Source organism: Portunus trituberculatus, chromosome 18 (genome assembly GCF_017591435.1).
Source record: "Portunus trituberculatus isolate SZX2019 chromosome 18, ASM1759143v1, whole genome shotgun sequence".
Lineage (NCBI taxonomy): Eukaryota > Metazoa > Arthropoda > Malacostraca > Decapoda > Portunidae > Portunus > Portunus trituberculatus.
Genome location: NC_059272.1, coordinates 4,264,280 through 4,284,060, shown reverse-complemented (window position 1 = coordinate 4,284,060; position 19,781 = coordinate 4,264,280). Strand labels below are relative to the sequence as shown.

General features: G+C 38.5%; 1 protein-coding gene across 4 annotated transcripts in view; it reads left to right on the top strand.

Moving 5' to 3' along the window:
- LOC123505591 (myb-binding protein 1A-like) overlaps positions 1-19,457 on the top strand; it is a 105,287-nt gene extending 85,830 nt beyond the window's left edge. The window contains exons 14-20 of one of the 4 annotated variants that reach the window (XM_045257085.1): positions 3,273-3,382; positions 4,464-4,620; positions 5,020-5,257; positions 7,272-7,343; positions 8,327-8,475; positions 17,852-18,318; positions 18,349-19,457. In XM_045257085.1, the coding sequence (XP_045113020.1) occupies positions 3,273-3,382; positions 4,464-4,620; positions 5,020-5,257; positions 7,272-7,343; positions 8,327-8,475; positions 17,852-18,318; positions 18,349-19,340 (2,185 nt within the window). In that variant the 3' untranslated portion in view covers positions 19,341-19,457. Of the gene's footprint in view, positions 1-3,272; positions 3,383-4,463; positions 4,621-5,019; positions 5,258-7,271; positions 7,344-8,326; positions 8,476-17,851 lie in introns of all 4 variants that reach the window. The other 3 variants (XM_045257087.1, XM_045257084.1, XM_045257083.1) reach the window with 3 other exon arrangements.
- The last annotated feature ends 324 nt before the right edge of the window (positions 19,458-19,781 follow it).

The following is a 19,781-nucleotide window of genomic DNA, read 5'->3' as shown; positions in this document are numbered from 1 at the left end:
GAAGGGAGGCAGCAGCTGTGTGTGAGGGAGGGAGAAAGAAAATGGGAAGCCCGTTACCATGACAACGGGGAGGTTGACGACCTTGAGGGCTCGCGCACCCACCATCACAACAATAACAACTCCGGAGCCTTCACCTGGGCCACACAACACTTGCAGCTCACTTGCACCGTCTGCGCCTGTCTGCTGATCCCTATTGCCCTTTCCTATTGCATTTCCTGCTCTGCTGCCCACGCTTCTACTCCCACCGCACTGGGCTACGCTCCCAGCTGTCCACCCTGGGCATCACAACATTCGACCTGCCCACCCTCCTGGCGGCCTCAGGCGTCCACCCCTCTCGGCAACCTGCAGTCCTTCACGTTCACGGCCCTAATCAACAACAAAAACAAGCTTGTGTTTCATATTCCTACATAGTTGTAAATAATATAACAATATAACAATATAACCTTTTACTTACCTGAATGACCATAAACAATGATTGGTTGAAAACTCGATAATATGCTTTGAAATGTATGGAAACTCGAGTTACGTACAAAATCAACTTAAGTAATGTTTCAGGAACGTAACTCTGACATAAACCGAGACCTTACTGTGTTTGGTTGGTATTTAACCCGCTAGGTGTTTCTCACGTAAATTTACGTGCCTGCGTTGGGTACGCCCAGAGGTTTCTCACGTAAATTTACATTTTATGAATGTACGGTTTTTGCGCCAATATTTTCCCTCGTATGGGCAGTAATTAGTTTGCTGGAAGTGTCTGGCATGTGCTTGCTATGTGTGCAAACACACAACACGGTAGCAGCAACAGCGGCGAGACACCCGCTACCACTGCAGAGAATGTGACATTGCTCTCTGCTTGGAGCCCTGTTTTGAAGAGTACCACACGCTGCTACGGTTCTAACAACCAACTAGAAATAAGTAAATAGAAATAGTGCAAGGAAAAAAAAACTAGTGTATCAATAATGTAACCAAGTGCAAGCATTTTCACTGCGCGGTTCAAGAGATTACCAAAGGGTGTATTTATGTTTTATGGATGATTTTGTTTTGAAAATGAGTTTATTCAGTTTATGTATATAGTTTTACGAAATAAACTAATGGTTGTATGTAAAGTATGCTGATCGACAGCGGATGAAGCGCATTAGAAGTGAAAGGAGCAGATGTGGCAACAGCGTGGGTGGGGAAGTCCCGGTCTGGCAGCCTAGTGCGGGGATTTAAAAATGGCGCGCTGATCCATTTAAAGGTTTTCATTGTGTTCCTTGGTTGATTTTGGGTTGTTTGGGCTAAGATTTTTTTTTTTTTTTTTTTTTTTTTTTTTTTTTTTTTTTTTTTTTGTAACCTCGGGGGGTACCCTATATGTAAAGTAATGTAACACTTAACGGGTTAAAGCATGTTAATTTTTTTTGTGGGTGCGGTATAAATTTGTATCACAAGAACAAATTAATTCTATTTCCATTAATTTTTATGGGAAAAATTGATTTGATATACGATTTTTTTTTATATATAACAATTGTCACGGAACAAATTAAATTCATGTGTCGACATACCACTGTACCAGTATTTTAACTTCGGTATTACTGGTATTACTGGTATCAGAATGGGACAACCACATTTGTGACCGTTTGATTACCAGGTCAACCTTTTGTCTTCAAGTATTGAAAAGTTTGACTTTTAAGGCATTCAAATATTGAGTCTTGACTGTATAGTGTGTGTTTGTGTGTATATATATATATATATATATATATATATATATATATATATATATATATATATATATATATATATATATATTGGAACCTCTAACAGTGTACAATTTAGTTTGGTAATCATGTTCACTTTGTGCCATTTTCACATTACATGATCCCTTCAGGAACGTATCCCTTGCATAAAACGAGAAATCCCTGTAAAAATTAGCACTATGGGAATTGTTCCTTGAGTAAATTATTAATAGAAAAATAGATGGTTAGCAGCAATAAAACTAATATGATGATTAGCACTGTGAACTTGCAGAAAAATTTAGGTGAAAAAGAGTGGCTGAAACTATAAATAAATGTAGGTGTTGTGATTAGCATTACTAGGATAACTTTGTGAAGAAATTAGTTTGAGCATGTGGAATGAGTGGATGAATTGGAGCAGGAGTAAGAGAAGTGGATGAAATAATTGAATGAGTGAGTGAGAGATTACAGAGATTTTATTTTATATAAGATGGGAAAGCCAGGCCAGGGAGGGGGGTCCACTTGGTTGCCAACTTCCTTGCAGTTCTGATAGACTTAGCCAAAAGACAGAAAAATGTTTTGAAACCTTTGTCTTAAATGAAGCCAAGTCATAGGAAGTTGAAAATGTAGAAGCAGGCAAGGAGTTCCAGAGTTTACAAGAGAAAGGTATGAAAGACTGAAAATGCTGGAGGAGTGGAGGTATGCAGTTAGCAAGATCAGAAGAGCAGTTAGCATGAATATAGCAGTTGAAGATAGCATTAAATGCAACATTACAGCAGTGAGAAAGAGGCTGAAGACAGTCAGTCAGAGGAGGGAGAATTGATGAGACAAAAAGCTATCTCATATAATAATAAAGCTTTGTGAGTGGATTCCATCCCCTTCCCTTAAAACATGCAGAGTACAAAGAGTATTCCATTCAAGGAAGGATAGGGTCCTTGAACAGAGTTAGCAGTTGGAGGGGCAAGAAAAACTGGCAGGACGCCTCAAAACACCTGTCTTCATAGAAGCTATTTCAGCAAGAGATGAGATGTGAAGTTTCCAGTTAAGATTATGAGTAAAGGACAGACTGAGGATATTTAATGTAGAAGAGAAGGATAGTTGACTATCATTGAAGAAGAGGGATAGTTGTCTGGAAGGATAGTTGTCAAATTGATAGAAGGAGGAATTGAGTTTTTAAGGCATTGAGCACCACTAAGTTTTTTTCTGCCCCAATCAGAAATCTTAGAGAGATCAGAAGTCAGGCATTTTTTGGCATCCCTGCTTGGTCTGTTGGATTGTGTAGCTACTTGATGGAGATGAAATATTGGATAGAAATGGAAGAATATTGCAATAAAAACAATAGAAACAATTTAAATGAGGTGTGGACAGTAAACAACAAAATTGAGAAAAGTAAGAAGTGTCAAGAAGTTATTGACAAAAAATTAGTGAGTGAGTGAGCAGTGAAGAGAAACAGACAGCAGATGAAGTTTCAGTCATAAGAGAAAGATGCTGCCTGATGTACAAATTCATTAAGAAGCATTGGTATGGCAAAGGGAAGTAATCCCAGCACACCAACATCACCCACAGAACTGTCACCATTACCATGGGAAAGAAGAGGAAATTCAACACTTTCGGTGAGATCAGCGTGGACGCCTGGAAGGAGACCATGAATGAATTCTTCTCCTTCGCCTTTCAGAGTGAGTACATCTTGCTGGACACCCATTAGTTATCATGTGTGAAGATTGCATTCCAGTGAAGCCTTGCATGGCCTCAGTCTACTTATAATTAGTACAGTAAGCCCCAACACTTGGTGGACTAATTAGTCTTGCAAAACTACCGCCAAGTGCAAATTTCGCCAAACAAGAGTTCTTTATACCATATAAATTGCCTAAAAAATGCCTCAATCAGTCTTTGGTCATTGCCAAAGTCCCTCTTTTGACCCCTGAAATACCATCTTTTGAGCTGAAATAAAATCTTTTGCCTTTACATATTAGAACACTATGTGCAAAACAGACCAGTAAACAATAAATAAAGCTAATAAGACATGATATAAAGGCCTTTCGTAATTGCCTCACTGTTGACTCTGGTACATTTAATGCTCTATGTCACAGTTTCTGCTTCCTTCGTCTATCATCTTGATAATTTTCTCCTTTTCACTCACACCGGATGATTTGTGATGCTTTTCTCGTCTACTCCCGTTTTTCCACCTGTTTCCCTCGCCCCACTTTCGTCCTTGACGCCCTCACTGGTAACACCTGTTGTGCTGGTAGAGGCCATGTTGGCGGTAAATTGCCAGAATTCGTTCCCACGCTAACAGAACAGAGGGTAGCACAAACAAAATGTCTGAAGGGGACTCACACTACTTTCTGATAGGTTTAGAGAGAGGTCTGACGTCACCGGGGAGCCGTGTGGTTCGCCATGTGGCCACCAAGTTTGAATTAAAATCGCACTCGGTGGTCCGTGGCCACCCTATTGCCAAAAGTGAATTTCACCAAGCTGAGATTTGCCAAGTGTGGGAGCTTACTTTACTCAATTAAATAGACAAAAAAATATGATAAAATAGCATACAAATACCTATTATATTAGTTTGTGGTAAACATAATATGATTTTGTTTAATAGGCAATTCATCTACAAAAAATTTAATGTATGTCTTTTCAGTCTTGAATTAATTAGTTTGCTCTCTGCATTGATTTATGAATGCAGATTTTACACTTGCAGATTAATATTTCACTATAATTTATCTCCTTTTCTCCTTTATCTTATCTCCTTTTCTGCAGTACCTAAGAGGTTCCTGTTCGTGATTCAATCGTGTTATGCCCAGCTGATGCACTGTGGACGCCTGCTGCTGGGGATGGATGAAGAGGCAGTAAAACAGCCAGACAACTTCCTCACTACCACATATGTGACCCATCTGGAAACTTTATTCACCAAGACGTGAGTCCACTGGCATCTTTGTCTTGGCTTGGCTACTTTTTCTTGTCGCTGTGGTTAACTGGGGATTGCATTAAGGATTTGTTGTTTAGTGTTTGGTTGGACATATATCATTAAGTGGATATTAATCTTCATGTCTCTGAATCTCATTTCATTTCATCAATTTTTCTTAACAATCCTGAGCTATGTATGAGAATAATTGTGAAATTGCGAAGGCTGAGGAAATAAGTGACATATATCAGTGAAACTGCAGCTAACTTGTGTCTTTTTCCATTACCAATTCTCATTGTATGATATTTGAGCGAAGCATAAACCTTTAGTACCTTATCCTCTGATTCCTATTCCTTAATTTCAACTTTTGATCACCAATAAAGCATCTGATCTGTCCTCTCGCCACCACAGCCATCATTTCCCTAAGAGGATGCCATTTAGTGAACCATGCACCTACAACATGGGCGGACTGTGGCGGGTAGTGGCAACCTTGGTGCGCTTTGCATTTGATCCTGAGATGAAGGTGCACAAGCAGGCCAGAGGACTGAAGATGCTGGAGCAACTGTACCACAACAAGATGCTGATTGAGGAGCGGAAAAAACCAGAGGCAGCAGCAGTAGAGCAGGACTTGTACAGCAAAGCACTTGAGGTTGGTTGTGGTGATGGTAAAGAGTGGAGGAGCATAGATAATCCTGAGATGCTGTAGCAGTTGCACTGGTGGAGGTGATGTTGGTGGTAGTGGTATTAATTGTGCATGATTCATTGAATTTTAAGATATGGTGGCATAAAAAGGATATTGCAACCTATATACTCTATATTGACTTTGCATACTACTATTGTTATAGACCCTCCCTGCCATCCCATTCAGCATTATACGATAATTTGCTTTTCACAGTTATTTCGTCTTTACTACCTCTTGCTTGCGCTGCTCAATCACAATCAGTCACACTTCATTAATACAATATCCCAAGTGCACACTCATTTGTTCCACTCAGTACCACAGAGAGCATTTTGTTTTCATGATTCAGTTATTACTGTTTCACTTTTACACAATTTTTTTTTACTGGAACCTAACTATTTTTGCACTGCAGGAAATCCCATTTTATTGAAAAAATTGGGTGTTTGATAAGATACAAGCTAAACTATGGTATGGATTTAGAAAAAATCCCAGACATATTAGTATGTGGCACATAATAGATTAGACCCTAACCAGTAGCCAGTCTAAGCACCCTATATTTTTACTTGTCTCTGATGGGCCACAGGAGGCACACCTTCTTCAAAGAAAGAAGCAGAACCACACTGTTGTTCCATCCCCCCTAAAGAACCACATCAATTTTTCTGTAACATGTTTTTGTAGTATAGTAATATATCAATATAGAGAACCTCTGTTGACCTAATTTTGGGTATAACAATCCCATGAAGACTATTGACCACTTGTTGGATTTTTCAAAACTTCACAAATTATGGCATATTTCAAATTTATCAAATGTGTGTTTTATTTTATGAATATCTTGGTTCTTAAAATGCAGGACAGGCTGATAAAGAAACACATGTTTGAGAGATGAATCATTGCTGTATGACAACTTACAAAATAAAAACTGCTATTTCTCTCTCGGAATAGAAAAAGAACATGGCGTATCCGAAACAATGGCCACTTTAGTAGAAAGGTTTCTTGATGTGTACTTCTCTTGAAAGATGCCAAGTTGTTGGAACGTTTATTTATTTATTTATTTTTTTTTTTATGTAATGGTACCTGATTTTCCTCAAAATTTTTACAAATTGTAATTAAGATTATAGAAATTTCAGATTGAAGCTTCAGTGATCCTTCAAATCAGCAGCAATATTCACCATCCTTCTCTCCTCCTCGGTAATTCATTGCTCCCCTTTTGATGCCCTGGATATTTGTTGACCCTCTTTCGATCTGCTAGATATTCAGTAACCCCTTGGATGGTACCAGTGATCCCTGGGGGGTCGACATCAACCACTTTAAGAACCACTGTTTTGCGCAATTACTGTATTTTCATGCAATATTTCATGGTTTTTATTGGTTTTAGGGGGCACACATGTTAAGTTCTTATGCTATTTTTCCCATTCAGTAAGTTTGCTGTATGATTGCATTTTCAGGAGCATAACCCAGTTTTATATCAGGGAGAGCATGTAATTTATTATGATGTAGGACTTAGTATGTTTTAGTTAGTATGGTTTAGTTACTTGCTGCAAGTAGGAAAGATGAATTTGGAGGCTAAGGTTCAAGGCTCCTTGTTGGGCTTACAAATAGTTGAGTTGTAAATGCAATGTTTCATGTCTTGAAACCCTCATGAAAATATCAAAATGTACCAATGAGGAGTGATTTGGTATTGGCCCCTAACAAGATACTCTGTCTACACCACTTATTGTCTCTCAGACCACAGGTAATCATGAAGGAGTAGGTGGATGTTGGTTGTGGTTTACTTTTCCTACCACAGTATTCACCTGGCATGTGTGTTTACTGAACTACCATTTTAACTTTTCCTACTAAATTGTCATTCCTCAATAAAGTTGTTGGTTAGTAAATCATAGATTGATACTGCCAGACCACATGATTTTTTCTTTCCAGATATGCAGTGAAGCTAGATGGGTAATTTTTAATATACAAATAATGACAGATACTTTCTGGGTTTCAGGCTCTGGGTTCTGAGAAGGTCAGTGGTATGTTGGTGTCTGCCATCTTCAAGCTCCTGCACACTGTACTCCAGGTATGCACTCTGACAGTTGTCTGTCCCAAAAACACATATGTCACACCTGTGAATCAACTTTTTTTTATTTATGTAGGAGGGGCATTGGCTAGTGGCAACAAATATAAGGGGGGAAAAAAAAAGTCAGCTAAGGTGCTTGTCCCAAAACAGAGTCAAAGATGGTCATAAACAATTCAAGGATGTCTTGAAATCTCCTTGAAAGAATGCAAGTCACAGGAAGTAGAAAATAGAAAAATAGGCAGGGAGTTTCAGTGTTTACCAGAGAAAGGGATGAATGGTTGAGAATACATACAAGAAGTAGACAGAATAGGGGTAACAGAAAGAAGAAAGTCTTGTGCAATGAAGCCATGGGAGGAGGGGAGCCATGCAGTGGATAAGATCAGAAGAGCAGGTAGCATGAAGACAATGGTAGAAGGTAACAAGATATGCAACATTGTGGCAATGAAAGAGAAGCTGAAGACTGACTGTTGAAAGAGAGTTGATAAAACACAAAACTTTTGATCCCACCATGTCTATAAGGGCAGTATGATCGGAATACTCTCCGTGCTTGTGAAACTTACTCCATACTTGTACAGCGTTTGCATTGGGGATAGAGGTAGGCAGAAAAATTATTAGTGGTGTGTGTATATGACAAAAAGATATATCAAAAGTAGAAAGAGCACTACAAAATGTAGGATGTGGAAACAAAATAAGTTATAAGAATATGAATTATTGTAGACAATGTAGAAAACATGCAAGACTTTTGGATATTTCAGTTCATTCTTTTAATTGCAACATTGAATTTGTTTCATACTGAATATCTCTCTCTCTCTCTCTCTCTCTCTCTCTCTCTCTCTCTCTCTCTCTCTCTCTCTCTCTCTCTCTCTCTCTCTCTCTCTCTCTCTCTCTCTCTCTCTCTCTCTCTCTCTCTCCACCACATGTTGGAGGAATGACCAATTATATAAGAAATACATGTAGTAAGTAGCAATGGCCTTGTGGTACAGACGGACGGACGGATGGAGCCTCAGTCCAGCTTGGCGTGGGAAGAGCTGCATGAGAATTTGGAGGCCTTCAGGAAGTGCATCTCCAAGAGCAAACTCAAGTTTTTCCGCAAGGAGTACAACGTGTTAAATGAAGCACTGCGGAGATTCCTGTGAGTGTATGGCATGTGGAGGTGTCTGTTTTTATCCACTTTACCAGGCTGCAATGGATTGGTACACACAAAGCACCACACACTTCTACACACATCATTCACACACTTATCCCTGTTGATCCCTGATAGAAAGGGATCATCTTATGGACCATCTTGCTACACCTCAGAAGTTTGTGTCATGGGAGAGATTAGAACATTTATTTACTTCTTAACTTTTTGTGTAAGCCATAAGTGTTTCTTTTTTATTTTGTTTATTTTTTGGCCAAGATCTTGTTGCTGTTACAGTAGCTACTACCAGCCATAAGGGTTAGGCCTAATGTAGTTTTACTTCTTGTTTTTTAGATATCATATTTCTTAATTAGCTTTGGTCTAATTATAAACTGGGATTTCTGTGACAAAATTGATTTTGAACATACAGTATATAAAAAAACAAAGTAAAGAACAATCAATTAATAAAATAAATACTAATAATGTCCCTATGCATTGATTATTTGGGGGTATTGCCTTTCACTTCTGGAACTGTGAAACACATTCCAGAAAAAATGCAACACTATGAATTAGTGTTTTTTATATTATGGCCTATTGCGCTGTTAAGCTTCTGCACATTAGTGGCACAGGCAATTTTATTTATAGTGGTACGATATGAGGGCCCATATCACCACCTAAGTGCATCTTTAGTGTAAGCACCTTGAACCTGGGTATCATGATGACATGTAGGTAACTTTAAATCACTTGACAAATGACATAGCTTCAAAGCGGTATGTGGTGGGATTCGAACCTACGTGTGGACGTCTGCCTGATCCCACACTCACCACCTTATCCTCTACGCCACTGCCTCCCTAATATGAAAGATTTTGAAGAAGAGCATTTACAATGAATTTAATATGAGTCTGCTCAGGAGTTGAACTCACCCTAACATGACAAACACAATGCAGGTGGAAAAGATACAGGGCTACTGGGAGTTATTTGATGGGTCAGACCACCTTCAGAGTACAGGCAACCCCCGCTTAACGAAGGGGTTACGTTCCCAAAAAACACTTCGTTAAGCGAAACTTTAAGCAAACCGATTATAACAAGTTTAACCCCTGATTTGAACTTCCATTGAGTAAACAAAGTGAGTGCATCATAGTACAGTAAAAGGTTTAATGAAAGTAAAAATTATGAAGTTAAACATTTAGGTAGTTTAATTTAAGTCATCATAATGTACACTAATGTATGTATGTACGTAACTTTATAATGTTGATGATCTTAACTTTATGAAGGGAGGGAGAGTGAAACGGGAAATACACTAACCGGCAACCTGTGGAATGTAAACAAAGTGCGCATCATTGTACTGCATACAAAACTATGTACCACATTTCCATAAGGCTTTCCATTTTATCCATTGTAAAGTCACGAGTTCAGGTGGTTCTTTTAGCTTTCAAGGAAGATGCGGTCTCACCAGCCTTCTTAATAGAGTCTGCTGACTTGAAAATAGTAGACAGTAGATGGAGTCAAGATGGTGGCAAGCAATGTTATTAGTTTTCTGGCCTCTCTCTTGTCTGTGAATAATACCCAGCTTCACTTCGAGAGTAAGACACATCCTGGACTTCTTAGGAACGTTAGGCCACATTGCAGGCGTTTTGGTGGTAAGTTGAACTAGGGAAGATGAGCTGCTGGTGACGCTGTTATGTTTTGACTGGGGAGTGAGTGGTGCGTGATCTTGATCTTGATCTTGATGCTACAGGTGACAGAATTTCTTCTGAGTCAGGCCTTTGTATCGGCAGCGCCTGTGTTGTCCACGAGAGGCGTGATCTTGATCTTTATTCTACAGGTGTCCCAGGATTTCTCCTGAGGCAGGCCTTAGTACCAGCAGCTCCTGGTGTATTCAAAAGCCTGTCAGCTTGCATGATACGGTGGGGCTTTCAAATTTGGAAAAAATTACCTGGATAAAACTTTGTTAAAGCGAGTTTGGTGTTCGTTAAACGAGCAGATGGTAGTGAAACGAAACCTTCGTTGTGAAATATCGTTGTGTGAACCTTCGTTAAACGGGGGTTGCCTGTATTTAATGAATAAAAATAATAATAATGATATACAGTTTATTGGAATTGCAACATATACATACTGAAAATATACATGAGGGAGATGGGAGGAGGCTTAAGAATAGCACACTAGCAAAGTGGTTTATAGACACCACTACACCACCTGCTCTGTGCCCAGTCATGAGGTGGTGGTAGAGCTGGAAGTCTTGCATTTTGTACACTTCAGGCACTATTCTCCACATCTCAGTGATCACAACTATGTCCACGCAGGTTGATCTCATTGACACAATCAACTCATCCATTTTGTTTGTCAGGGATGTCACATTGGACAAAAGGAGGGAGGGGAGACTGTACCACACATGCGGCACTTCCACATGCTTGTATTCTATCACCTCCACTTGCCAGACTTTCCTGACACTAGTAGACACTGCCCTGATGGACACACACACACACACACACACACACACACACACACACACACACACACACACACACACACACACACACACACACACACACACACCTCACTGACACCACCTCCTCACTCAAACTACTCCACACCTCCACACATCTCTGTGGAAAACTATATTTCTTCACATCCTTCAAGCATATTCCCTTGGCTATCTTTTTACTATGCGATCTTGTAGTTCGATTTAAATTTTCTTCTCTCAACATCATTTGCTCATTATCCACTTCATCTAAACCATTCAACAGTTTATAAACCTGTATTGAATCCCCTCTTTCTCTTTTTTGTTCCAAGGTAAGCAAATTGATTTCTTTTAATCTCTCCTCATAGGTAATTTCTGCCAGTTCCAGAACCATTTTTGTTGCCATTCTCTGCAATCTCTCCAACTTCCTTATATGCTTCTTTTTATAAGGGGACCAAACCACCCCGGCATATTCCAATCTTGTTCTAATTACCGTACTAATTAATTTCTTCGGTAATTATACCAAAATTGGAATATGCGTGGTTTAATTATAAAACATATAAAGTTGGAGAGATTGCAGAGAATGGCAACAAAAATGGTTCTGGAACTGGCAGAAATGACCTATGACGAGAGATTAAAAGAAATTAATTTGCTTACCTTGGAACAAAGAAGAGAAAGAGGATTTTACAGGTTTATAAACTGTTGAACGGTTTTGATGAAGTGGATAATGAGCAAATGATGTTGAGAGAAGAAAATTTAAATCGAACTACGAGATCACATAGTAAAAGATAGCCAAGGAATATGCTTGAAGGATGAAGAAATATAGTTTCCACAGAGATGTGTGGAGGTGTGAATAGGTGAGTGAGGAGGTGGTGTCAGCGAGAGTGCATAGTTTTAAAGGAAAGTTAGATGTGTGTAGATATGGAGACGGGGCCACACGAGTATGATACCCAGGCCCTGTAAAATTACAACTAGGTGAACTAGGTGAATACACACACACACACACACACACACTACAACTAGGTAAATAGGTAAAATACACACACAAAGATGTATTGAGACGTGGAACAGTTTAGATGAAGAAGTAGTGTCTGCAAAGAGTGTGCATACTTTTAAAGTAAGATTGGATAAGTGTATATATGGAGACGGGGCCACACGAGCATAAAGCCCAGGCCCTGTAAAACTACAACTAGGTAAATACACACACACACACACACACACACACACACACACACACACACACACACACACACACACACACACACACACACACACACACACACACACCCTGCGTAGTGTAGTGGTGGGCACGCTTGACTCACAATCGAGAGGGCCGGGTTTGAATCCCAATAAGCGGCAAGGCAGATGGTAAGTCTCTTAATGTGTGGTCCCTGTTCACCTAGCAGTAAATAGGTACGGGATGTAACTCGAGGGGTTGTGGCTTCACTTTCCCGGTGTGTGGAGTCTCAGTCCTACCCGAAGATCGGTCTATGAGCTCTGAGCTTGCTCCATAATGGGGAAGACTGGCTGGGTGACCAGGAGGCAACCGAGGTGAATCACACCAAAAAAGTAATTTCATGTTTTCCCCTCAAAAATATACAAAACTAAAAAAAATTAATGACTTCAGTGAGCTTTTTGTTCATTACTTAGTTATTTAGACTTGTCTTTTTATGATGTTTTCATTGATACTATCGTCGTTGTGACGTCAATCAGATCTCAAGAAAGTAAAGAAAAATTAAGTCAGCATTCATCTTGGATTAGATGCAGACACAGGCTGAAACTGGCAAATGATTTAACTGGCTGCCTACATTGAAAAGCGTCATTACTTTTGTGAAACATGCTCATTTTTTACTTACAAAAAATTTATGTATTTACACCTGAAAATGTACATATGCATCATTACAGTTTCACATGAAAACATTTTGACATGAATCCTGTGTGTGAGAGGGTTGATATATGTACAGTCAGTTTTTGATTAACCAAATTTATTCAATTTAACGTGGATAAATGCAACTCAATGACATCATGCACACCCACACTGCTTCTGGCGCAAACCGCACCGAGATGTTCTCAGCCAGATTCTTAAACAATACTGTCCACCTTCATCAGTTGAAAGCTACTGACCGGTAGAATTTGGTTTCCTTAAGAGCGAATGCTGCCTTCCCACAGCTTGAGAGAGCAACGATTAGGTAGGATTTACCTTCGCTGCAAAGGTGAACCAAGACCCATATCTTTATAATTACCTTTGCATAAATTTTAACTAAATACCTATTATTATTACCTATTTTAAAATTTATTTATTTATTATTATTTTTTTAACTAATAAATTGACTTTAGAAACATAAAAATATATAGGTTATTGTTCAGATGGCCTACTTTACAAAAAATTAGGATTTGAACCAAACCCAGGGGTGGAACACATGAAACTTGTCGGTAGCTTGTTGGTGATAACAAAGCCTTAATGAATGAACAGGGCTGAGGAACAACAAGAACAACATTGCCACTGCCAGCTTTAATCACTGCTTTTCCATCTCCCAAATTTTCTTCAGATTCTACAGTTGAAGGAGGTGGCAATTCTCTCCTCTGTTAAGGCCACTATACGGCCATCAGTGCTTTTATTTAGAGGCACTTTTCCTGGCTCAAAAAGTCTATAAATTACGCTCCAAGCAGTAATAGGGCTGGTTCTCTTTGTAAAATTTTCTATGTTGCCTGTGGTGGAATGGTGAGGCAGTGTGGTCTGGACTGCATGGCTCAGTCAGCTGAGTTGATGGTAAATAGACACTCCTACCAACTACCACCAAATTATACTCATGGTTTATTTTGTTTAATGCACTAATAATAGATGTATGAATATGGGATGATGTTCCTAGCATATAAAATCATACAACAAATCACGTTGAGTAATAATTTTCTAATTACCCGGACAAGAAAGATGTGCAAGTGTGTGTGTGTTTTTATTGTTTCCGTGACCTAGTGATGTATTAATTTTTTTTTTTCAAAGTTTCAGTAACAAAATCCCCAATATAGATAGACTTTCCCAGTGGCCAGGAACCTAACCCCCCCATTACCATTGATTTCTAAGGAAAAAATTATGTTTGAATAATGTGATTTTGAATAACGTGACGTCTCCAGGAATGTAACCCTCACATTAATTGAGAGTTGACTATCCATATATATATATATATATATATATATATATATATATATATATATATATATATATATATATATATATATATATATATATATTGGACATGGGTAAGTTGGATATCTGTTACTTTGGCTGGTGCCAAGCATCCCCTGGCGTGGGGGTGACTCAATCTGCATTGTATTGCCTTACCGATCACAACTACGAACATTTGCCTTATTTGTGATTTGTGCCTTGTGATGCATAGTACATACATATGTGTGTATAAAAGGCTCCGTATAGCAACCAATTTCTTTATATATATGAGACACTTAGCATTTTTCGAGGCGGGCAGCTGGACATCAGATTTTTTGGATTTTTGGATATTTTGAAAAGGGGTTCCCCCCAAATGATCCGATATAGTGAGGTTTACTGTGTATGTGTATTTACCTAGTTGTATTTACCTAGTTGTAGTTTTACAAGGCCTGGGCTTTATGCTCATGTGGCCCCGTCTCCATATCTACAGTTATCCAATCTTACTTTAAAAGTATGCACACTCGTTGTAGACACTACTTCTTCATTTAAGTTGTTCCAAGTCTCAGTACATCTTTGCGGGAAACTATATTTTTTAACATCTCTCAGACATCTTCCTTTTCTCAGCTTTTTACTATGCGATCTTGTGCTTCGAATGTCATATTCTTCTCTCAGGATCAGTTTCTCATTATCCACTTGGTCCATTCCGTTGATCAATTTATAAACTTGTATCAGGTCTCCTCTCTCCCATCTTTGTTCCAGGGTTGGTAGATCCATAGCCTTTAGTCTCTCCTCATATGTCATCCCTTCAAATTCTGGAACCATTCTTGTAGCCATTTTTTGTAGTCTCTCCAATTTCCTTATGTGTTTCTTTTTTGAGGGGTCCACACTACTCCTGCATATTCCAATCTGGGTCTTATTATAGTACTTATCAATTTCTTCATCATTTCTTTGTCCATGTGGTGAAATGCTACTCCAATATTCCTTAGCAAATTATATGTTTCTCTAAAAATTCTATCAATATGGCTTACTGGTTGATTGTTTTCTTCCATCGTCACTCCTAAGTCCTTTTCCTTTTTACTTTCTCCAGTTCTACTCCATCTCCCATCTTATAGATTCCCACAGGTCGTCTTTCACTCTTTCCCATTTCCATGACATGGCTTTTGTTCACATTGAATTCCATTTCCCACTTTTACTCCATTCTCAGATCTTATTTAGGTCTTCTTGCAGTATTTCACAATCCTCTTTTTGCTTTATAACTCAGCACAGTTTCGTATCATCTGCAAACAGATTTATGTAGCTGTTCACTCCTTCTGGTATGTCGTTAATATAAATGAGGAAAAGTATTGGTGCCAATACTGACCCCTGTGGCACTTCACTTTCTACTGCTCTCCACTTGGACTTCATATCTTTAACTACCCCCTCAAATAATTTTCTATCCATCTCAATGTGCTTCTTTTCAAGCCACCCTTCTCCTCTAACTTCCATAGTAATCTTGCATGTGGCACTTTGTCAAACGCCTTTTTTAAATCCAAATAAATACAGTCAACCCATCCCTCTCTCTCTTGTACTCTATCAACTATTCTAGAATAGAAACTCAATAAATTAGTTACACAAGACCGTCTTTTCCTAAAACCAAATTGGCTATTTGATATTAATTTGTTGTCTTCAAGGAACTTGATCCATTGTTTCTTTATTATTCTTTCACACATCTTGCATATTACACTAGTTAGTGATACCGGTCTGTAATTTAAAGGTTCTTCCTTCCTTCCACTCTTATATATGGGAACCACCTCAGCTCTTTTCCATTCTACTGGTACTGTTCCATTTTCTATTGAGCATTTTATGATGTTGTATATAGGACTTGCTAGTTCTTCCCTACATTCTTTCAGTATTCTGCCTGAGACTTCATCTGGTCCCATTGCCTTGTCTTCATCCAGTTCCTTCATTAATTCTTTTATTTCAAGCTTGGTTACTTTAATCTCTTTCATATAGACTGTCTCTCTATTACTGTGGCCTTTCAAATTTAGATTCCTTAGTAAAGACCTCCTGGAATTTATTATTTAATAGTTCTGCCATAGTTTTTGGGTCTTCCACCATCCCGTTCTCTCCTTTTAACCTTTCTATTGTTTCTCTGTCTAATTTTTCCATTTATGAATCTATAGAACAATTTTGGTTGCCCCTTACACAATGTGTGTGTGTGTGTGTGTGTGTGTGTATATATATATATATATATATATATATATATATATATATATATATATATATATATATATATATATATATATATATATATATATACATACCATAATGCTAACTGCTTTTCTGATCTTGCTAACTGCATGCCTTTCTCCTCTGGCAGCCTCGCTGATCAAGGCTTTCTTCTTCCTCTAACCCTGTTTTGTCCAACTCTAATGCAAGAGTTAACCATTACTCTCAATCATTCATACCTTTCTTTGGTAAACTCTGGAACTCCCTGCCTGCTTCTGTATTTCCATCTTATGACTTGACATCTTTTAAGAGGGAGGTATCAAGAGATTTATCGCCATCTTTTGGCTAACTCTTTCATACTTGCAAGGGAGCTGGCAGCTAAGTGAGCCCTCCCCCCCCCCTCTCTCTCTCTCTCTCTCTCTCTCTCTCTCTCTCTCTCTCTCTCTCTCTCTCTCTCTCTCTCTCTCTCTCTCTCTCTCTCTCTCTCTCTCTCTCTCTCTCTCTCTCTCTCTCTCTCTCTCTCTCTCTCTCTCTCTCTCTCTCTCTCTCTCTCTCTCTCTCTCTCTCTCTCTCTCTCTCTCTCTCTCTCTCTCTCTCTCTCTCTCTCTCTCTCTCTCTCTCTCTCTCTCTCTCTCTCTCTCTCTCTCTCTCTCTCTCTCTCTGATCACTACAGAATGGTAGTGTTCCATGTTTTTATTTAATTTTGTTTTTTTTTACATACTTTTTGGCCCATGACACTTAGACATAGCATAACTGGCCTCAAACTTCCACAGCAAGACAACAGCATAAACTTTTTTCCTGCCTCTTCAAAATGTGGTGTTGATATTACCTATTACTTTTTATTGTGGCTTTTCTTTTGGTGGTGGTGGTGGTGGTGGTGGTGGTGGTGAAGATTTTCATCATTGACTCTTACTATTATTGTTATCACTCATTTTACATATATTGTAATCTGATTTCAATATCTATTCGTGATTGTCACTATCAATATACTCTGCTTCCCTATCATCATGACTCTATTGTCTTCTATTTATATGTATGAATGCCACTTCATTTTCATCCACCTTGGCAAATTCTCTCTCTTATCGAGTTATCTTGTCAAGTTATCTACATTCTTTATCATGCCTAGATTATCTCTTTTTCATTCTCATTGACCATGCACTTGATATGTTCTGCTCATGTCCACTTTTTATTTACAGTCAAGAACTCTTCTGTATTTTTCTCCTTTATTTATAAGTCTTACTCTCTTCTTATCTTTCCATGTTATGTCAGACTTCATTCTCATCCCTTGGGCACTGAAATGTTCATTGCAAGGCATTTGTAAGCCCTTTTTTTTTAGAAGTGGTAGAATGTGCTGATAAACTTTTCTCTTTATCAATATAGAAATCACATGTATGAGTGTGTTGTGTTTTGTCTGGGCCATCCTGTGTGATTGCTGGCCTGTTGTACAGATATAGATAGATTAATAGCATGTTAGTTTTATAGCAAAAGTACCCATCTGGGCACAGGCCAGGTTTTTGCCTTATAGAAAGTACTACATAAAAATTTCTTTCTTACAGCAGTTCCAAGAAAGATGGAAAGAAGAAGGGAGTGAAGAGAGGAGCAGGAGTTGGAAATGAAGGTGGCAAGCAGCAGAGAAATCAGAGGAAGAAAAGGAAGGTGGAGAATGAAAACAACATCAACAAATTCTGTCCTTTTTCTGCTGGAGGAAAATCTAAGGAAAATGAAAAGAAACTCTCTGAAGATATAGCTGTAGTTAAAGACAAGGAAAATACTCCAATTCAACATGACACAAGCAAGGTAAAGGAAGGAAACAATGAAAGTAATCCCAAGAAAGCCGGAAAGAAGGGAGTGAACAGAGGAGGAGTCGGAAATGAAGGTGGCAAGCAGCAGGAAAATCAGATGAAGAAAAAGAAAAATGAAAATGAAAAGAAACCCTCAGAAGATAGCACTATAGTTAAAGACAATGAAGGTATTCTTGTTCAGCATGACACAACCAAGGTAGAGGAAGGAAACAATGAAAGTAATTCTCCCCAAAAGGTAATTGTCAATGGAGATGACAGTAACACACTTGACCAGGGACAGGGGAATATAAAAAAGAAGGTATTAAAAAAGAAAAAGAAGGGAGTGAAGAGAGTAGCAGGAGTCGGAAATGAAGGTGGCAAGCAACAGCAAAATCAGATGAGGAAAAAGAAAGATGAAAACATCAACAACAACTCTAGTCCTCTTTCTGCAGAAAAAGCTAAGGAAAATGAAAATGAAGGTACTCTAGTTCAGCATGACACAAACAAGGTAGAGGAAGGAGACAATGAAAGTAGTTCTCCCCAAAAGGTAATTGTCAATGGAGATGACAGTAACACACTTGACCAGGGACAGGGGAATATAAAAAAGAAGGTATTGAAAAAGAAAAAGAAGGGAGTGAAGAGAGTAGCAGGAGTCGGAAATGAAGGTGGCAAGCAACAGGGAAATCAGATGAAGAAAAAGAAAGAGGAGAATGAAAACATCAACAACTCTAGTCCTCTTTCTGCAGAAGAAAAAGCTAAGAAAAATGAAAATACAAAAAAACTCTCAGAAGATAGCACTATAGTTAAAGACAATGAAGGTACTCCAGTTCAGCATGACACAAACAAGGTAGAGGAAGGAAACAATGAAAGTAGTTCTCCCCAAAAGGTAATTGTCAATGGAGATGACAGTAACACACTTGACCAGGGACAGGAGAATGTAAAAAAGATCACATTAACCAGCATTAAGGATAACAAAGGTGTAATAAACATGAAACAAGTGGGAAAAAATAGGAAAAAGAAATCAAATAGCAAACTCACAGGCACACCAACCATTATTAAGAATGCTAGTAAAATCTCAATTGTTGGCAATAATGCTGGGGTTAAAAAAGGAAAAAAGAAAATTAACAAGATTGCAAAGAGAAAACAGGAAAAGATAGAGAAGGAGACAGCTACTGTAGGAATAAAGGCACAACAGATCACTTCCTCCACCTTGACTTCCCCAGTTACTCCTAAACCAACCCCAAAAAAGAGAAAAATTGCCTAGCTGGATATTAGCTAAATGTCAATAAGAGGCAACTACATATATTTCCATCATGTGAACTCATGTTCATGTCTTCCTACACTGCTGTAACAAATTAATAGAAAAAAAAAAATGTTATCACTCCATTTTTATGTCCTTCATTGTGGGGTTATGTTAAGTTGTTAATGGTTCTGTATTGAAATACAGTAAGTAAACTGAAAGTGGTGTGTGTGTGTTCACTTAGTTGTTTTTATCTAGTTATAACATATAGGAGAGGAGCTAAGCTTACAATGTTATGTCTCCATAACTGTTTTATCCAAATTTTCCTAAAACTCGTGAATATTTCTTGCACACACCACCTATCCCTCCAGTCTATTCCATACCTTGGTGCTTCTATGAGGAAAACTTAACTTCTTTATGTCCCTGTTGCAGGTGTGTGTGTGTGTGTTACCTACTTTTATTTTT